The 21563-nt window shown below is 43.4% G+C and overlaps 2 protein-coding genes across 3 annotated transcripts in view; one reads left to right on the forward strand and one right to left on the reverse strand.

Annotated features, from left to right (window-relative positions):
* Nucleotides 1-3095: 3095 nt before the first annotated feature.
* On the reverse strand, nucleotides 3096-15832 carry arg2 (arginase 2). Its single transcript, XM_084144431.1, has 8 exons — nucleotides 15389-15832; nucleotides 15210-15282; nucleotides 11261-11435; nucleotides 10795-10954; nucleotides 10233-10327; nucleotides 5240-5344; nucleotides 4821-4957; nucleotides 3096-4529 (listed from the first exon to the last, which is right to left on the reverse strand). Exons 1-8 carry the CDS (start codon nucleotides 15497-15499, stop codon nucleotides 4342-4344), a joined length of 1044 nt encoding a protein of 347 aa, XP_084000557.1. The 5' UTR covers nucleotides 15500-15832; the 3' UTR covers nucleotides 3096-4341.
* Nucleotides 15833-17275: 1443 nt separating this feature from the next.
* rbm25a (RNA binding motif protein 25a) overlaps nucleotides 17276-21563 on the forward strand; it is a 32142-nt gene continuing 27854 nt past the window's right edge. Inside the window, exons 1-2 of one of the 2 annotated variants that reach the window (XM_084144336.1) lie at nucleotides 17276-17411; nucleotides 17785-17896. In XM_084144336.1, coding sequence (XP_084000462.1) covers nucleotides 17803-17896 — 94 coding nt within the window. In that variant the 5' untranslated portion in view covers nucleotides 17276-17411; nucleotides 17785-17802. The remainder of the gene's footprint in view (nucleotides 17412-17784; nucleotides 17897-21563) is intronic. The other variant, XM_084144337.1, reaches the window with a different exon arrangement.

The raw sequence follows: 21563 nt of genomic DNA on the forward strand, positions 1-21563 counted from the left end.
AGTTGAACGCCGAACCCTTCACTGAGACAATGCTGAAACATCAACCCATGGGAGAGTCAGTGCTGCTAGTTGAACGCCGAACCCTTCACTGAGACAATGCTGAAACATCAACCCATGGGAGAGTCAGTGCTGCTAGTTGAACGCCCAACCCTTCACTGAGACAATGCTGAAACATCAACCCATGGGAGAGTCAGTGCTGCTAGTTGAACGCCGAACCCTTCACTGAGACAATGCTGAAACATCAATCCATCGGAGAGTCAGTGCCACATTTTCATTTGTGCCGAAATCAAAATGAAAGACAAGTTATCTTGTAAATTCGGCAGGATATGGTGTGAAATAGTATTTTAGAAGTGACAGTATTTTATTAATTATCGTTAATGCCGTCTTCAGTGTGCTTTGGTGTGCTTATCAATGCACAAGCACCTTTTTTTCCCCACTCGATAAAATTATTGTATTAATATAATACACCGGTTTTACTGCGCATGAAGTTTCAAATGCATTCTGTCATTACTAAATGTATAATGTGATAGGTATTTTACCATGACTATAACACACACAAAAAACCCATTTGATTTAATAAAATATTTAATCCGTAGTCTTCCTCAAATGAAGGGGATGACGATACAATATTTGCGAGACGGAGGGAATCTGATTTGATTGGTCCTCAACTCGCAGAGTTATCCCCGAGTTAGCCTACCCCGGAGCAGGTTAGTTCTGGAGGATTCGTTGTCATAAAAAAATGTACCTGGCTAAAAGGTGAACCACTATCGTGGTACCGCTTATCCCGAGTTGAACTCAGTTGGCCAAAGTTACCTGTCTTAACTCCTCAAACCACGTAAGTAGTAAAGGGCTCAGGTGCTCGCCTCCTCCCCTTGCTTCCTACTGAAGTTTTGAGAGTGACAGAGGCAGGTAGAGGACAGGAGGAAAGGCCATAAAGAGAGAGAGAGAGCTCTTATGGGATTATTCCAGAACATGTTGAGGCATGGCTGAGAATGTACAGTACATTGAAGTAACCCGAAACCTTGTTCTGTTTTAGAAGCTTTGCCATGACCTGACACACCCGCTCAACCAGGGAGTGCCGGCTCTTTCCATCAGTCCGTCCATACAGAACCCATGAATCACAAAACTGCCAGAGCCCAGAAATCATTCGTCCACCCCAGTATCAGTCAATTGAACAAATAACTGCATCATTTATGAAGTGAATTATGAACAGTATCCACGTGTTGTCTGCTGTAGTTATTGCTTGTGGTTTATGTATGTATTTATGCACTTACAGTGAGGGGAAAAAGTATTTGATCCCCTGCTGATTTTGTACGTTTGCCCACTGACAAAGAAATGATCAGTCTATAATTTTAATGGTAGGTTTATTTGAACAGTGAGAGACAGAATGACAACAAAAAAATCCAGAAAAATGCATGTCAACATTTGTATAAATTGATTAGCATTTTAATGAGGGAAATAAGTATTTGACCCCTCTGCAAAACATGACTTAGTACTTGGTGGCAAAACCCTTGTTGGCAATCACAGAGGTCAGATGTTTCTTGTAATTGGCCACCAGGTTTGCACACATCTCAGGAGGGATTTTGTCCCACTCCTCTTTGCAGATCTTCTCCAAGTCATTAAGGTTTCCAGGCTGACGTTTGGCAACTCGAACCTTCAGCTCCCTCCACAGATTTTCTATGGGATTAAGGTCTGGAGACTGGCTAGGCCACTCCAGGACCTTAATGTGCTTCTTCTTGAGCCACTCCTTTGTTGCCTTGGCCGTGTGTTTTGGGTCATTGTCATGCTGGAATACCCATCCACAACCCATTTTCAATACCCTGGCTGAGGGAAGGAGGTTCTCACCCAAGATTTGACGGTACATGGCCCCGTCCATCGTCCCTTTGATGCAGTGAAGTTGTTCTGTCCCCTTAGCAGAAAAATACCCCCAAAGCATAATGTTTCCACCTCCATGTTTGATGGTGGGGATGGTGTTCTTGGGGTCATAGGCAGCATTCCTCCTCCTCCAAACACGGCGAGTTGAGTTGATGCCAAAGAGCTCTATTTTGGTCTCATCTGACCACAACACTTTCACCCAGTTCTCCTCTGAATCATTCAGATGTTCATTGGCAAACTTCAGACGGGCATGTATATGTGCTTTCTTGAGCAGGGGGACCTTGCGGGCGCTGCAGGATTTCAGTCCTTCATGGCGTAGTGTGTTACCAATTGTTTTCTTGGTGACTATGGTCCCAGCTGCCTTGAGATCATTGACAAGATCCTCCCGTGTAGTTCTGGGCTGATTCCTCACCATTCTCATGATCATTGCAACTCCACGAGGTGAGATCTTGCATGGAGCCCCAGGCCGAGGGAGATTGACAGTTATTTTGTGTTTCTTCCATTTGCGAATAATCGCACCAACTGTTGTCACCTTCTCACCAAGCTGCTTGGCGATGGTCTTGTAGCCCATTCCAGCCTTGTGTAGGTCTACAATCTTGTCCCTGACATCCTTGGAGAGATCTTTGGTCTTGGCCATGGTGGAGAGTTTGGAATCTGATTGATTGATTGCTTCTGTGGACAGGTGTCTTTTATACAGGTAACAAACTGAGATTAGGAGCACTCCCTTTAAGAGTGTGCTCCTAATCTCAGCTCATTACCTGTATAAAAGACACCTGGGAGCCAGAAATCTTTCTGATTGAGAGGGGGTCAAATACTTATTTCCCTCATTAAAATGCAAATCAATTTATAACATTTTTGACATGCGTTTTTCTGGATTTTTGTTGTTGTTATTCTGTCTCTCACTGTTCAAATAAACCTACCATTAAAACTATAGACTGATCATGTCTTTGTCAGTGAGCAAACATAAAAAAATCAGCAGGGGATCAAATACTTTTTCCCCCTCACTGTATGTGGTGATGCTGTGCTGTGGTTTCTTGAGATGCAAAACACATTTCCTGAAAGGGACACAATACAGAAATTATTACTATTATTAAACTGAAGGGAGGGGCTGGAGTGGGACGCACTGAACTCTCGTTATACAAGACCAAAACAAACTAGACTCGACCTGCCAGTGTAAGCCACGTCACCATGGAGACCAAAAAGCAACACACAGACTGATATCATTGTGGAAGACTATATTTAAAAGACAGTCATTCAGTGGTCACGTCAAAAGGCATTTGTTACATTTAATAAATAAAGAGTTACTTCACTATCAGCATTTACCATACATCCATTACATACACTCATTTTAATTTACTGAAATTAACTGGAGAAGAAAAAACTTTATCTAGTCATTTAATACTGACTAATGTAAAATCAGACAGTAAATACACAATCATGGATTAATATAGTCATTATTCAATGTAAAACTACAAAAACATAATCATTCTAGAGAAAAATACATCAAACCCAAATCTGGTCCAAAAGTGCAAACGCATCACTACGATAACTCAGCTGTCACGGCCGCTTCGTATTGACACATTAGTATTATAATGATAAAAAGGACAGCCTGCATCTAGACTCAGTTTTGAGAGTGTCACGCTTGTCGTGTAAACTCTGCTTCATACAACCCTGTTATACTGAGTATAAAATCCTCAGCAATACTGAGTTTTAGTGATTGTCTATGGCATACCACTGATCACTGTGTCTATGGCATACCACTGATCACTGTGTCTATGGCATACCACTGATCACTGTGTCTATGGCATACCACTGATCACTGTGTCTATGGCATACCACTGATCACTGTGTCTATGGCATACCACTGATCACTGTGTCTATGGCATACCACTGATCACTGTGTCTATGGCATACCACTGATCACATCAAATACAGTCAACATTTACATAGTGGAGCTAGGGTGGCTATCTTTTCAAGGCCAGGGAGACCAGCTGATCACATCAATTACAGTTTACATTTGAGATGAGGGCTTTTAATAGCCTGGGTACATGGCATACCACCGATCACATCAATTACGGTTTACATTTGAGATGAGGGCTTTTAATAGCCTGGGTACCGGTCTGTTTGTGCTAGTATTTAGCCAGTCTTGACATGAGAGCACAGATCTGGGCCCAGTCTGAGCTTTTCACGCCATCTTAGTAAATAAGCTATATAATCCTTTAAAACAGGGCTTCTAAGTTCAGTCATGATTGTTTGACTGACTGTTGAACTGGTTGCCATACAGGACTATATACACACAGAGAGAAGATGCAACAAAACGCTTAGAAACAATTCAACTACAGCTTCAGTGTGTCTGTTCTGTAGGTAAAGTCTTTTTTTTTTTTAAACATTTTTTAAATTCAGGAATGCCAAGTGGTCATATGTTGGAAGTCATTTGAGTTCTAGAAGGGGTTCTAGAATGTGGTTCTAGAGTCGGAGCTGTTCCGTGTCTTCTTTGAGTGTTTGCAACTGCCGGGTGTTGGGACCTCCCTCGCGGGTCTGGCCCAGGGAAGATGCGATGACGTCCACCGCCATGGAAGCTGTGATCTCCACCGCCTCACGGCTCGCCCCCAGGGCTGGGTTGACCTCAACAAGGTCCATCACCGACAACAACCCTGGAGATTAAACACAAACAAAATCTATTAGTTTCAGTTCCTTTTGTAGAATGTTGCGGACAGAAAATGTACTTAAAAGAATGTTGCAATATTGAAATGTTACTTCGTAGATAACTGTTCTTATCGTACCAACAGCATAAGAATATAATCAACTCAAGCAATGCAACTATTCTCGTCCTACCAAGAGTCTGCCATAGCTTAGAGGAAAAGTTTTCAAGTTTAATGACTGAGACATTTCCCCATAATTTCTTATGTTATATTATTCCTGTGTTATGGGTCATTATAGCGTGCCTGTGTTGTGGATCTCCTCTGTGATCCAGATTCCTTCTCTGTAGGTCAGACCTCCATTTACTGGTGTTCCTGTGGCCGGGGCCAAAGACGGGTCCATTGCATCGATGTCAAAACTCAGATGGATCGGCCGCTGCTTCCTGTTGGACAGAAGAAAACAAGGGTTCAGAATACAGTTCAGCGAATCAATCAACTTTCAACTCAAATTCAACTGTCAACAGAATACATCGAAACTGTCATCTGAATACATCCAAACTGTCAACTGAATACATTAAACTGTTCAACTGAATACATGAAACTGTTCAACTGACTTCTCTATGGGGCCTAATGTAATTATGACACAACGAAAGGCTCTGTCATACAGTAAGCTTCTTATTTAGTCTATAATATTACTCCATAATCTTTTACAGTAATTCAATTACCTTGACAAGAGGTGGTCGAAAGTGACTTCCATGACTCTCTGGATGCCGAGCCTGTCGATGTCTCTCATTGTGAAGTACTGGACACCCAAGTCCTTCAGGATGTCGCTGTGAGGAGAAAGGAGAGTAGACTGTCATGAGGAGGATGTCTGGAAGTGTCTTTAAAAACAGGTGGAATTTTGTGTACAGATACATTTTCATTTCACATTTAAGTCTCTTATCCAGATCAACTTTCTATCAGAATACAGAAATAGAAAGACGAATGTGTGCAAACCAAGTGACTGTGGTTTACCTGTGAGTCATATCACATTGTCTGTGAGTCATAGCACATTGCAAGTCATATCACATTGTCTGTGAGTCATAGCACATTGTTATTAAGTCATATCACGTTGCCTGCAAGTCATAGTACATTGTCTGCAGGTCATAGCAAATTGTCTGTAAATCATATCACATTGTCTGTAAATCATATCACATTTCTGTAAGCCATATCACATTGTCTGTAAGTCATAGCAGTCACTGTGGTATACTGTAGGCTTGGGCGATACCCCACGGTATATTTAGAAATGCTGATGGTATGATTTTTCAATACTGTTTAAAAATGTGTTTTTTTTTGTGGGGGGGGTGGGGCTTCACTGGGGCCTCACTGGGGCTTCACTGGGGCCTCACTGGGGCTTCACTGGGGCCTCACTGGGGCTTCACTGGGGCCTCACTGGGGCTTCACTGGGGCCTCACTGGGGCTTCACTGGGGCCTCACTGGGGCTTCACTGGGGCCTCACTGGGGCTTCACTGGAGCTTCACTGGGGATGTGGGGGTGCGTGCTACCAGGGATCTAGCGTTGCCGGAGCGCGGAGGAGCGGCACTCCCTTACTTTTTTTCCAATTTGACTCGAGAATACATCAATTCTATTAAATGATCACTAAAATTCAATGAAAACCTACAGAATGACAAACCAAATCACTCTGTACAGCAGCCTGGAGGTACATGGTGGGTTCCTCCCTGTCTTCTCTCTGACGGTGGCCATAATGATAACCAACTATTAGGCTACCTGTGTGCACTGCGGAGGCCCATCGGAATCTCTTGACCACTTTGGCCAAATCAGAGGGGGAAAAAAATTGGAATTCACCGTGTGTCGGACTTGAGGATGCTCATAAAAACGGCACATACCTCTCTCTGCTCTTACCCAGTGGAGCCCAGAACAATGTGTGACCACTTGGTTAAGGCGACACCGTTTTGCATAGGACCTCCAAACCCAGAGTGACCACCGCTAAGTCCAAGGAACTCTCTGGAATTACTGTAGCCCTGCTTGGGATAATGGGCCTTTAAAATGTAAATGTAATATTTAGCCTATATTGGCTATTGGTTGAGACCCAGGGTCCATTCTATCTTGGTATGTCAGGGTGGGCAATTGGAAATGTGAATTGGTCCAGTTTGGAGTTAATAATGTATTTATACTGAACAAAAATATAAAAACGCAACATGCAACAATTTCAAAGATTTTACTGAGCAACAGTTCATATAAGGAAATCAGTCAATTTAAATAAATAAATTAGGCCCAAATCTATGAATTTCACATGACTGGGAATACAGATATGCATCTGTTGGTCACAGATCCACTACCATGAAAAGTATGTGGACACCTGCTCACCAACAACCTTGCGACATGGGGCCGTGCATTATCATGCTGAAACATGAGGTGATGGTGGGGGATGAATGGCACGACAATGGGCCTCAAAACTTGAGACATCTTTGGCATTGTGTTGTGTGACAAAACTGCACATTTTAGAGTGGACTCAAGATTCCTCAACTAGGCCACAGGATATATGCTTTGATTGAAACAAAATATAAGACTAATAGTTTGATAACACCCTCTTCTCTAATCCGCTCACGAAACAGTAATTCTAGTTGATCTAAATGCATATTGTATGGAGAGAAAAAATATATATATATATAATGTATGCACTCACTAACTGTAAGTCGCTCTGGATAAGAGCGTCTGCTAAATGACTAAAATGTAAAATGTAATATTCCCATGAAACTGATTGAGATCAATCAACTGATTGGCATACAGCAACACATTGAGATGCAGTCTGGTATGACATAAAAAATTATCATTCAGTTTGGACGGTAAAACATAAAAAATTATCATTCCGTTTGGACGGTAAAACATGAAGAATTATCATTCCGTTTGGACGGTAAAACATGAAGAATTATCATTCCGTTTGTCACGATTGACAGTGATGATGGCCTATTTTGAAATGAGGTATCCTATGCTTCACTTGAGGGTATATTACAAATTGACATTTGTCTTTAGACAATAGCCTATGTGTGGTCATAGGCAGACGTTGCAATTGGAGGACACATTTTTCGATGCATAGTCTATAATGATAGGCTATTAAATAGGCTGCATCTGTCGGTACAAACTTTGACGAAATTATGACGTCATAAATAAATAAAAATCGCGCTCCCTCACCTAAAACAATAGCTCTACACCACTGCTTATAACTATAAGTTAAGTATAACTATAAGAAATCTAAAGATGTGTCAAATACATTCTATCCAGCTCAGGGCTCCAGCTATGTGTGTTTGGTTTGCTAACTTGCTAGCTAAGTGGCTAGCTGTCAAGATCAAACTCCTTGGTTACAGCAGAGACATTCAGTCCCCTCCTGGACAGAGGTCTGAGTACCAGACTCTATAGCTAACGTTCCACTCCTTGTTATTGCCAAAGATACTGCTTTTGGCAATCTCAACATTCAATATGCACTGGATTTACAGCGGAGTTGCTCATTGGTTGTCGGAAATAACATTAATATTTTCCATGACAACATGTGGAGCCTCAAATAGAATTAGAATTTATAACAAAGTAAAAAACAAACGTTTAGAAAAAAAAAGTGATAGGGTTCCAATATTTGCATAATCGTTGTGATTGGAGGATAGCTGGGAGGGTGATCGAATCAGGATCAAATCCTCTGTTCTCCTCGAGCTCATTAATGATAGAATGTTCATATTTAAAGATGATCCTCTGTAGCTCAGCTGGTAGAGCCCGGCGCTTGTAACGCCAAGGTAGTGGGTTCGATCCCCGGGACCACCCATACACAAAAAAAAAAAAAAAAAAAATGTATGCACGCATGACTGTAAGTCGCTTTGGATAAAAGCGTCTGCTAAATGGCATATTATAAAGACGGCAGAAAGGCCAGTCTCTTTGGTAATTTTTTTTTACATTTACATTTTAGTCATTTTAGCAGACGCTCTTATCCAGAGCGACTTACAGTTAGTGAATACATATTTTTTTATACTGGCCCCCCGTGGGAATCGACCCCACAACCGTGGCGTTGCAAACGCCATGCTCTATCAACTGAGCTACATCCCTGCCGGCCATTCCCTCCCCTACCCTGGACGACGCTGGGCCAATTGTGCGCCGCCCATGAGTCTCCCGGTCGCGGCCGGCTGCGACAGAGCCTGGATTCGAACCAGGATCTCTAGTGGCACAGTTAGCACTGCGATGCAGTGCCTTAGACCACTGCGCCACTCAGGAGTAATGACATGGACTACAGGAAGTGGATTATCTAAAGAGACTGGTAACCAGGCTAAACAGGAAGTGGATTATGTAAAGAGACTGGTAACCAGGCTAAACAGGAAGTGGATTATCTAAAGAGACTGGTAACCAGGCTAAATCAAGATCCCTGTTGCCTAAATTGTTTTGTGTGTAAAAAAAAGTTCCCCTTGTGTGCACTTCCGGTAATACCATATACCCCGGTATGGTACAGAGACGGTATGACGGTATGAACATCTGGATACTGCCCAACCCTAATATACTGTGGTGTGACTGTGGTGTGTGGTTGTGCTACCTAGCTACCTTTAGTTGAATGCACCAACTGTAAGTCACTCTGGATAAGAGCGTCTGCTAAATGACTCAAATGTGACTAAAAATTCAAAAAGGCACATCTGAGTTATCTTTGTTGCAGGTGCCATGGTAACAGTTGAATAAGATGAGAAAAAATAAGAAACCCGCTCACTGCTCTCGATGGTATCACTGCTCTCGATGGTATCACTGCTCTCGATGGTATCACTGCTCTCGATGGTATCACTGCTCTCGATGGTATCACTGCTCTGGATAGTATCACTTTTCTCGATAGTATCACTGCTCTGGATAGTATCACTGCTCTCGATAGTATCACTGCTCTCGATAGTATCACTGCTCTCGATAGTATCACTGCTCTCGATAGTATCACTGCTCTGGATAGTATCACTTTTCTCGATAGTATCACTGCTCTCGATAGTATCACTGCTCTCGATAGTATCACTGCTCTGGATAGTATCACTGCTCTGGATAGTATCACTTTTCTCGATAGTATCACTGCTCTCGATAGTATCACTTTTCTCGATAGTATCACTGCTCTCGATAGTATCACTGCTCTCGATAGTATCACTGCTCTGGATAGTATCACTTTTCTCGATAGTATCACTGCTCTCGATAGTATCACTGCTCTCGATGGTATCACTGCTCTCGATGGTATCACTGCTCTCGATGGTATCACTGCTCTCGATAGTATCACTGCTCTCGATGGTATCACTGCTCTCGATGGTATCACTGCTCTCGATGGTATCACTGCTCTCGATAGTATCACTGCTCTCGATGGTATCACTGCTCTCGATAGTATCACTGCTCTCGATAGTATCACTGCTCTCGATGGTATCACTGCTCTCGATGGTATCACTGCTCTCGATGGTATCACTGCTCTCGATGGTATCACTGCTCTCGATAGTATCACTGCTCTCGATGGTATCACTGCTCTCGATGGTATCACTGCTCTCGATGGTATCACTGCTCTCGATGGTATCACTGCTCTTTATTAAGCTTTACGTATCGGCCTCAAGGCCATGTAAAATGTAATGTAATGTGTTTTAACTGTGTTTTAACCCAGAGTAGTGTACTTGACAGTGCACAGAGTCGTGCACAGAGTCGTGTACAGAGTAGTGTACAGAGTAGTGTACTTACTACTCTCCAGGGTCGACGTCTCTCAGGCCGATGTAGACCAGGTCCTTAGCTGAATGGAAGGGCTTCATCCAGCTGAACCCTGGCAGCTCTGGCATCTACAGACACAACAACAACAACAACAGAAACAACAACAGGTAACAGGTCAGTATCAGAGGGAGAGCAGTAAGGCTGTTGTGAGAATATAGCCTGGTATCCAGATCTGTATAGCCAACTCTATGGTCACTGAGGCTGTTGTGAGAATATAGCCTGGTATCCAGATCTGTATAGCCAACTCTATGGTCACTGAGGCTGTTGTGAGAATATAGCCTGGGTCCCAGATCTGTATAGCCAACTCTATGGTCACTGAGGCTGTTGTGAGAATATAGCCTGGTATCCAGATCTGTATAGCCAACTCTATGGTCACTGAGGCTACGGGGGGAGCACTTGGACATAGCACCTTCATTTGAAACCCCCAGACTTCCGGTGGCTACCCAGGTAACCAGAGGAGTAAGCATGGCCTGGGGTTAGGGATCAGGCTAGTAAGAATGCATGCCATGTCTAACTAACTCCTCTGTCATCTTACCTTGTTCTGCAGCTCTTTGAGCATGAAGGCCACCGACTGTCCGTGGAGGTTCCCCGAGGGCGAGGTGAGGGGCGTGTTTATGTCAGCGTGGGCGTCGACCCAGATCAGACACAGGTCAGGACACTGCTGGGCGTGGCCTTCCACTGAACCAATGGCCAGGCTGCGAGGGGAGTGATCAGGAAGTGGGTTAGACTCCAATCACCGTTATTAATACATTTCGATTACATTTAATACATTCTGTGTTCTCTATTCCCCCCAGGGCACACGCTGACTGTGTCACTGTTGTTGAGAAACCGGTTGAGCAGCCCACTGATAAACCTACTCTAGCTATGTCTAGGGTCCTAAGCCTGCCTCGTGCTTCATTTCCTAACACTGTCAATGTTGACAGTCCTATAAGTCGCTGTTGCTGTAATAACCATACTGTCTTGGTTCTCTGAGAACATGAAGGTGTTGTTGTGGTGTGTACCTGTGGTCTCCTCCCAGCATGATGGTAGTGTGTCCGGCTCCCACAGCGTTGCTGACGGCACTTGACAGCAGTTTGTTAGCTCTGCCCACAGTGCGAGGGAAGGGGACGTGCATGTAGGGATCGTCCTTCTCCAGATGCTGGAAGCTCAGGTCTCCCAAGTCATGCACTGGGTAATCTGCAAGAGGAAATAAAAAGGTATTGTTTAGATGCATCTACCCTGGCTCTCCTATCATCTCTGATGTCCAACCCCCTCTACCCTGGTTCTCTTCACACACCCCTCTCCTATCATCTCTGATGTCCAACCCTCTCTACCCTGGTTCTCTTCACACACCCCTCTCCTATCATCTCTGATGTCCAACCCTCCTCTACCCTGGTTCTCTTCACACACCCCTCTCCTATCATCTCTGATGTCCAACCCCCTCTACCCTGGTTCTCTTCACACACCCCTCTCCTATCATCTCTGATGTCCAACCCCCTCTACCCTGGCTCTCTTCACACACCCCTCTCCTATCATCTCTGATGTCCAACCCCCCTCTACCCTGGTTCTCTTCACACACCCCTCTCCTATCATCTCTGATGTCCAACCCACTCTACCCTGGTTCTCTTCACACACCCCTCTCCTATCATCTCTGATGTCCAACCCCCTCTACCCTGGTTCTCTTCACACACCCCTCTCCTATCATCTCTGATGTCCAACCCACTCTACCCTGGCTCTCTTCACACACCCCTCTCCTATCATCTCTGATGTCCAACCCCCTCTACCCTGGCTCTCTTCACACACCCCTCTCCTATCATCTCTGATGTCCAACCCCCTCTACCCTGGCTCTCTTCACACACCCCTCTCCTATCATCTCTGGTGTCCAACCCCCTCTACCCTGGTTCTCTTCACACACCCCTCTCCTATCATCTCTGGTGTCCAACCCCCTCTACCCTGGTTCTCTTCACACACCTCTCTCCTATCATCTCTGATTGACGAGGCGGAGTCGTTCAAGCGCTGGAACCGCTGTCTGTCTGACTGGGCACTACTTTCCATGTGTGTCCTCTCAGGTTTCTCCCCGACCAGATCACCCCTTGCTACCACGGCAACGGCACAGTAAACAGAGGAATTTCTCCAGAAAGTAGGGTCCACCCACTGGTACCTGGTACTAATGACTTATGAGTTGAATTAAAGAAGAAATTTGAGACGCCATTTGTAGGCGACGATGTTCCACTTGATAGGGGTGTAGTGTTACTCTGCTGGTCGGGAGGGGACCAATGTGGTACCCCGTTACCATCTAAGGCAGGGACGGGCAACTCCAGTCCTCGGGGACCAGAGTGGTGTCACACCTTTTTCACCATCCCTAGCCAACGCAGCTGATTAAACTAATTGCATTCTAAACTGAAGATCGTGATTATTTGATTATTGGAGTCAGGTGAGTTATCTGGGGCTGGGGCTAAAGTGTGACAACCAATCAGGCCCCTGGGGACTGGAATTGCCCTCTATGATGGAAGACACCCCCATGTTATCGTCTTAGACCCCTGGACAGGAATAGCTCAACACACTGCCTCTCTGTTCATGTAATCATGATCTAATATTTTTAAACTTGACGCAATGTCAGTGATATTTAATGCAGTTGATAGGGATAGAGTTCCCCTCTTGGCAAGTGCACAATGTCTGATCATCTCAGCTATAAAAGAGGATACCATTTCTAGTCTCCCTGTTGCCAAATTGGCATCAGCGAAAGTTAGGCTATTTACTTTCCATACTTTCGTTTTTTAATAAACTGCCCATTTTAGCAGTTTGAAGTCCACTTTTACAGACAACTAAAATAGCACCATATGTGCATGCTTGGGCCCAGCAGGAGATGTCCAAAGCAGTTGAGCCCCAAGCTCTCTATAGACTAGACTATGGGCCATACGCAAGGATGAGTAAACTGGAACATTTTGTTCCCAAGGAGCTGCAAATTACAATTGAGGTCACAGATGTCTATATGGGCCCATCCAGACATTATGAGTCCATCCAGACTATATGGGCCCATCCAGACATTATGAGTCCATCCAGACTATATGGGCCCATCCAGACATTATGAGTCCATCCAGACTATATGGGCCCATCCAGACTATATGGGCCCATCCAGACTATATGGGCCCATCCAGACTATATGGGCCCATCCAGGAACATGAGCTGGACTAAGATTACAGTGACATGAGCCAGGCTAAGATTACAGTGACACGAGCCGGGCTAAGATTACAGTGACATGAGCCGGGCTAAGATTACAGTGACACGAGCCGGGCTAAGATTACAGTGACACGAGCCGGGCTAAGATTACAGTGACACGAGCCGGGCTAAGATTACAGTGACATGAGCCCCGGGCTAAGATTACAGTGACATGAGCCGGGCTAAGATTACAGTGACACGAGCCGGGCTAAGATTACAGTGACACGAGCCGGGCTAAGATTACAGTGACATGAGCCGGGCTAAGATTACAGTGACACGAGCCGGGCTAAGATTACAGTGACACGAGCCGGGCTAAGATTACAGTGACACGAGCCGGGCTAAGATTACAGTGACACGAGCCGGGCTAAGATTACAGGGACACAAACCGGACTAAGATTACAGGGACACAAGCCGGACTAAGATTACAGGGACACAAGCCGGACTAAGATTACAGGGACACGAGCAGGGGCTAAGATTACAGTGACATGAGCCGGGCTAGGATTACAGTGACATGAGCCAGGCTAAGATTACAGTGACATGAGCCGGGCTAGGATTACAGTGACATGAGCCAGGCTAAGATTACAGTGACATGAGCTGGACTAAGATTACAGGGACACAAACCGGACTAAGATTACAGGGACACAAGCCGGACTAAGATTACAGGGACACGAGCAGGGGCTAAGATTACAGTGACATGAGCCGGGCTAGGATTACAGTGACATGAGCCAGGCTAAGATTACAGTGACATGAGCTGGACTAAGATTACAGGGACACAAACCGGACTAAGATTACAGGGACACGAGCCGGGCTAAGATTACTGGAACATGACTTGCACATTCCAGAACTGAATCTTAATTTGAAGTGAATGCTTTATTATGAGATTGTGTGTGTCTGAGAAATAGCCATTCTCTGGGACATCCCAGTCCTCATTATTTATGACCTGATAATAATCCATTGGTTTAGAAGTGGAACCATCTTGTCTGACGAAATGAATGTGCATCTTTGCTCAGACCGGTCCATAGTCTCCCTAGGCAGACGTGGTTGCCTCCCACATTAACAATGTTTCTAGACTAACCAGCTAACTGATGCTTTGACATGGCCTGTTTTGCTGATAAATAGCCGTTCAATGGGGGATTCCTAGCCTATGCTGATGGGTTTCTCTTCTCACAATTAGGATCTGACCATAATATGTTATGTAAGACCTGATCATAAACACAATTGGTTTAGAAGTGGCAGCATCTTGTCTGACGAAATTTGTGTGCCTACTTGCTCAGATTGGTCCATAGTCGGAAACAAATAGGCAGTGGTGGACAAAGGGAAGGCTACAATGGGAGGAGAGAACTTGCTTTTCGGGATTGGTTGATTGCGTAACTGACTGTACAGTGACGACAGCAGACTTGCCCATTCTTTCTCGCACTTGTGACTCAATAAAACCGTTATTTTAACGTTTTAAATTACAAGAACTTAATCCTTTTAGATTAAAAATTCAATGTTGATCGCCAGCATTCAAGGTCTGAACCATCCCTGTGGTTGTTTTCTTTGTTTGACAAAATTAGATAATAGCCATTTATGTTAAAGACTGATGTAACACATAGCCTATAGCCCAATGCTTTACTTCCGAGAACTGAAGGACTTTGGGAAGCAGCTCTTGCATGAATCATTAACCTATTTTAGGGTTAGAATTAGTATTTTAGTCCAACGGTACATTTAGCAGTTTGTTCTAACACATGAATAAGATTTTACATCACTTACCCAGATTTGAAAGTCTCTCGATCAGACCGGCATCCCTGATGGCTTTGGGTCCATGTTCCACCCCTCTCCTTTTCTAAAAGAAAACCAGTCAAGTTCAATCATTCTGGTAAACGAAATACCCTAATCAAATAGCCATATTAAACGAATGGCTTCAATTAGGATATTCGCTTTTTCCTTACCTGTCCTTTTGAAAATGGGGCTCCTAAAACAACCACAGAACGAGCTCTGCTCTGACAGGTATTGTTGAGTTGCGTCCGCAGAAGACGACGTAGTGGCCCTCTCAAAGACATTTTAAAATCGTATTTAATTTATCCGTTAACTTCAAAAGAATTGATAGAAACCGTTTAACGACCAAGGCTGAGAGTCAAAAGTTGATTCAAAAGCTCTTCTATAGGATCCCGCTCTGACGATGGTGACGCTCTGACGTGAGGGCACGCCGGGGGATGGTCTTATGCTCCTTTGATCTCATTAACATTCATGAGGGGATGAATGGCCGTCAGGATTAAGAGCACGATCAACTGAAATTTGTAACCCCTAATTTGTCTTTTAGGAAATATTTTAACCCCATATCACATGCAAACAAGTATTACTTCCGCGTCCTTATTCAGAAATCCCGTTACCTCATTAAGGAAGACGCGCGTCAATACTGTATGCCACACCTTCGCACTAGCCAATGAGATGCATCCAATAGATTGGTTTGTTCCGAAGGCGTGTCTTGTGTTTCCAAAATGCACCCATGGGTCCCGCAATTTCTAATGGGGCAGACATTTCCACATACACAGCAAACCGTGGTTGACAAATGTGTTGCTTAACCTGGATGTCTGCCTTCCATAGTCGTGCAAAACATAGCCTATCAGATGTCAGCCATGTTTACATGTAAGTGACCAGCTGACCATAAACGACGTGCCTTACTAGTGGCATTTCTGCCTTCCCCTAAAAATAGTTGGTTGGCTATAGGTATAGCCTAGGGTCCTTGGCTTCTTGAAATATGAATATATTATTAGTGTGAGAGATTTATTATTTTTTATAATTGATGGGATGACTAACTTAGAAAGAATGCATTCTTGACTGGGCTAATGTAGGTTGTGTCACCTGGCAAGCTGTGATTGATGTGAAGAGCTGTTTTAGGGGGTAAAATGAGATAAGGATTTGTGTCTCCAAATACTAGAATATACTGGTTCTTTGTGATCTGTGAACCTTCCTTGGACGTAAGAATGGTGACTAGGGGAGCTGGCTCTTCTCACTATGACAGGTTGTTATGATAAACGTATGCCTGGTAACAGAAGAGGCGGGGAACAGCCGGTGCGCCAACGGATAGGCTGAGTAAGTCTAAACCACGCTCAAGTCTCTACTCTGATTGGCCAGCAGAGAGGTGGGAAACTCTCTCTGTCAGAGTATTTGAGCAAGAACCTGGAACAATAGATTAGTTCTCTGAAGTGCCCTGCGAGGTATTTCAAAGAGCCCGTATATACGAAACATCATATTTACCATTGAAGGTTTTATATTAATTAAAATACTAGTATATCTTAGAAGTCGTGTTGACCTCTTTTGTTCCTAATGCCAGATTTGAATTGACGCAACTTTGACATTAGCATAGAATAGAATAACTAAAAAAAAATCCCTAAAGGGAACTTATTTTTGGAGTGGTTCATAAGATGAATAAATAACACAAACATAGTAGCTAGGTTAACATAAAAACAAACTAAAACTAACGAAGTTATTGTGCCGCTCTCCATGGTGATGGCTGGCGGGTGTCTCTGTTCTTTGATGAGGAGATCTTATGCTGCCCTCTAGACTAGCACAGGCATTGGCTAGCTGTTATATTGAAGAATAGAATTTAACAGAAAGTAGCCCACCAATGACCAAAAGGGTACAAATACAGTGGTTTTTGTCTGTTCTTCTGTATTGTTCAACTGTTTTTGAGCAAAAACAAAACTGGTATGAGGCCAAGGTACCGTACTATAATAAGCAGGGTTCTTTTGGTCCAGTAAATACACTTCTGTCGACCCCAAGCGTTGAAAAATAAAATATTAACAGTCTTTAAAAGAAAAATAAATAAAACATATCCCATAATGCATTGCGAAAAACACAGATCCTTTTAGCGGCAGAACGTAGCTAGCAAATTAGCTATTGAAGACAGATAAAATATTGTTCATTAAGGTTATACAAGGTTACAGTGGTGTATACGCCGTCCGGTATCAGGTATGTACGTCCCACTCTTTTAGCAAAAGTTTATAACGTTAGCATAGCTAGCCAGTTAGCAACATTAGTTAGCTAGCTATTTAGCTTGCGTGGTAGCTTGAGTAGCTAGCTAACGGTGGCTAACAGGAAGTCTGTACTAGAAAGAGCTTATTCTATTAAATTCAATTAAATAGGCAGCCAGCTGGCCTACATGATTGAACTTCATTGGTGTAATGTTTAAAGTCAATTGTAGGTTATGTAGGCTAACCAAACACCTAGCTTAACTGTTAACTAAGCTAGCCTAGCTAGCTATCTCCGCAGGCCAGAATGTATCCGTGGGTTCCCCAATGCCATGGTAATCCTTGAACCCGTGCGTCTCTGATTGTTCCTCCAGGTCACTGCACCTCCCAAGATGTCGTACCCCCCTCACCTGAACCGCCTCCCCCAGTTGCCCCCCGGGATTTGCCCTCCCCAATTCGCGGGGTTCCCCCAGGGAGTCCCAGCAGGTGAGATACATTTTAGTCTGAGTGATCAAACTGGACGTTATCAGAGGCCTATGCTACCAGAACCCTTTTCAGTTTTCAAATGATCTATTGCTATGTTGATAAAGGCAACTCACGTGCATTGATCTGATCTTCTGTAATATACCATTGCAATGCTTAAAGGCCAGGTCAATGCCAGTGGGCTGGACAGACCATAATATTATAATAATATGCCATTTAGCAGACGCTTTTTATCCAAAGCGACTTACAGTCATGCGTGCATACATTTTTGTGTATGGGTGGTCCCGGGGATCGAACCCACTACCCTGGCGTTACAAGCGCCGTGCTCTACCAGCTGAGCTACAGAGGACCACATATTGTGACTATAACGATGAACACCAAGGTTCCAAAGAAACCCCCAAGGATTGTGGTCAAGATAAATTGTACATTTTTTAAATCGTGAGCAATTTCTAAATGATTTGGCTGCTGTACCCAGGGAGCTGATTCATCTAGAGGATTATTTAAATCACCCTACAGAATGCTTTATTGATTTGCTCACTGGGGTAATGGACCATCATGCCCTAGTAGTCCCGTGTAGTAGTCCCGTGTAGTAGTCCCGTGTAGTAGTCCCGTGTAGTAGTCCCGTGTAGTAGTCCCGTGTAGTAGTCCCGTGTAGTAGTCCCGTGTAGTAGTCGCGTGTAGCTCAGTTGGTAGAGCATGGCACTTGCAACGCCAGGGTTGTGGGTTCGATTCCCACAGGGGACCAGTATGAAAATGTATGCACTCACTAACTGTAAGTCGCTCTGGATAAGAGCGTCTGCGAAAATGACTTAAATGTAAATGTAGTAAGAAAGATTACAGTTGGGGCTCGTCCATCTCCATGGATTGATGATGAACTGGGTGAGGTGTTTTCTCAAAGAAATATGGCAAAAGGTCTTAGCAGTCAAATCTAAACTAAAAACACAATTATATATTATGCAGTTAAATTAAATCGTAAGGAGAAAAAAAAACTTTATTTGACAAAAATGCTTTTATTGATTGTGAAAATGATTTACAAAAGGTGTGAAATACAGTTAAGGGCTTACTTGGTACATATATCTCATCATGTCCATCTAGTGTGGAGGTTGATGGAGGACAATAACAAAGCCAGCTGATATTGCCAATCATTTTGCTGATAGTTTTTTTTTTTTTTTTTTTACAAAGAAAATTAATTTACTGAGCGATAATGTAATGTAAACACTGATTCTTCCAAACAAGCTATTGTCCAATGGATTGATGATCATATTATGAGCAAAAAAAAACCTGCTCTTTTAGTCTACCAGTGGTGTCAGTAGAGGAGGTGTTAAACCTGATGGTCATTACCCAATGGTACATCTACAGGTTATGATAGGAGGTGTTAAACCTGTTGAAGTCATTACCCAATGGTACATCTACAGGTTATGATAGGAGGTGTTAAACCTGTTGAAGTCATTACCCAATGGTACATCTACAGGTTATGATAGGAGGTGTTAAACCTGTTGAAGTCATTACCCAATGGTACATCTACAGGTTATGATAGGAGGTGTTAAACCTGTTGAAGTCATTACCCAATGGTACATCTACAGGTTATGATAGGAGGTGTTAAACCTGTTGGTCATTACCCAATGGTACATCTACAGGTTATGATAGGAGGTGTTAAACCTGTTGGTCATTACCCAATGGTACATCTACAGGTTATGATCTTATGAACAATGCTTTTCTTCACTATGCTGCTCCCCAGATTGCAGCTCCACTGAAATACATATTTAATTGGTCACTGGAAAGGGGGACATTTCCAAATGTATGTCCAATCCCGAAAGGCAAGCAAAGAACCCATTACTCCTGCCAATAGCCGACCAATCAGTCTACTCCCTTCACTCAGTAAGATATTGGAGTGTATTGTGAGTAGACAAATATGGGAGTACTTCGAAAATAATTATGTGATCACAGCCAATCGGCATGCTTATCGCAAAAACCATTCCACTGCATTGGTCGACATGACTGACCATGGACAATGGCAGGTTTGTGGGTGTACTATTTTTAGATTTCAGTGCATCATTTGATTTAGTGGATCATTTAAATAATTTTGACAAAATTATTGTATTATGGGTTTAAGGAGGCAGCATTGTATCATATCAGTCATATCGAACTGACAGGAAAACAGTCCACCTACTGTATATCAATGGATTGTTTTCTTCCCCTCATGCTTTAGACCAGGGTTCTTCAATTCCGGTCCTGGAGGGCCGAAACACCTCTGTTTTCAGTGCAATTAACTACCAGGTAGAAATAAAAAACCGAAGTGTTTCGGCCCTCCAGGACCGGAATTGAAGAACCCTGCTTTAGACTGTGGAATACCGCAGGGCAGCTGCCTTGGGCCACTTCTTTGCTTAATATATACCAACCACCTTCCTTAGGCCTTATCTGAAACTCAAGCTACTATATTTGCAGATGATGCTACCATTTATACAGCAAGACAATCGGTTCAACAGGTACAGCAAGCTCTACAGATAGATCTGGGAAACTTGTTTTTGAACGCTAAGAAAACCAAGGTTATGCTGGTCTGTTCCTCCAGAGAAGGGGCCAACACAGCATGGGATACAATTAAGCATGGGGGGGGGGGAGTACAAATTGAGGTAGTGTCAGAAACCAAACTACCAGGGGTGTAGCTAGACAACTGCTTATCATGGTCGCCTCAAATAACTCATCTATGTGTAAAAAAAAAAAAAACTGCATGCATGATCAGATTTGGGCTCCCGAGTGGCGCAGCGGTCTAAGGCACTGCATCTCAGTGCTTGAGGCGTCACTACAGACCCCCTGGTTCGATTCCAGGCTGTATCACAACCGGCCGTGATTGGGAGTCCCATAGGGCGGCACACAATTGGCCCAGCGTCGTCCGGGTTTGGCCGGTGTAGGCCGTCATTGTAAATAAGAATTTGTTCTTAACTGACTTGCCTAGTTAAATAAAGGTAAAAAAAAAAGACTAAAAAGAGAAGGACGGCTAAATATTTACCAGGAACGATTCTTAAGCAAACAACCGAATCATTATTTGGGAGTCCGGTGAACTACTGATCTGTGGTCTGTGGAAATACATCAGCAAGTGACATTAGGAGGCTGCAAATTGAACAGAACAAAGCAGCAAGGATTGTTTTAAGGTGGAGATGTGATTCTTCTGTCGTAGTCATGCACAATGCTCTTGGGAGGTCATCAATCAATCAAGATGTACACCATCAATCATAATGTACACCATTTTAAAACAGCCAAACTCCATTCACAACAGTATTCAGTTGGTAAGAGACACATTCAGTCAATACTAGGACTAGACTGTCCACCATCAATGTGTTATACAGACAGACAAAAGAAATAGGCAAAATAACATTTGGATTCCGAGCAATAAATAAATGGGATAATTTATCTGAGCAAACCAGAAACCTTTCAATACATAAATGCAAGCAATACTTTAGAACCATTTTAAATATAATAAATGTGAATGTTGTGCAGGACTATGGTAGATGAATTAACCAATCTATCTGTTCAGACTGTCAGAGTATTTATCTGGTCAATATGTCAGAGTATTATGTAAGCTGTTTGTAACAGTGTGTTATATGTGGGGGACCACCCATACGTAAAAATGTATGCACACATGACTGTAAGTCGCTTTGGATAAAAGCGTCTG

Source organism: Coregonus lavaretus, assembly GCF_964263955.1.
Source record: "Coregonus lavaretus genome assembly, chromosome: 27".
NCBI lineage: Eukaryota > Metazoa > Chordata > Actinopteri > Salmoniformes > Salmonidae > Coregonus > Coregonus lavaretus.

Bases quoted from the DNA above. Each gene is read 5' to 3' on its own strand.
- arg2 (XM_084144431.1), bottom strand. From the start codon at position 15,499: ATGTCTTTGAGAGGGCCACTACGTCGTCTTCTGCGGACGCAACTCAAC. The intron at 10,955-11,260 runs GTACACACCACA...CTCCCCTCGCAG, and splicing joins ATGCTGGGAGGAGACCACAG to CCTGGCCATTGGTTCAGTGG. The intron at 4,958-5,239 runs GTAATTGAATTA...TCTGTCCAACAG, and splicing joins TTCGACCACCTCTTGTCAAG to GAAGCAGCGGCCGATCCATC.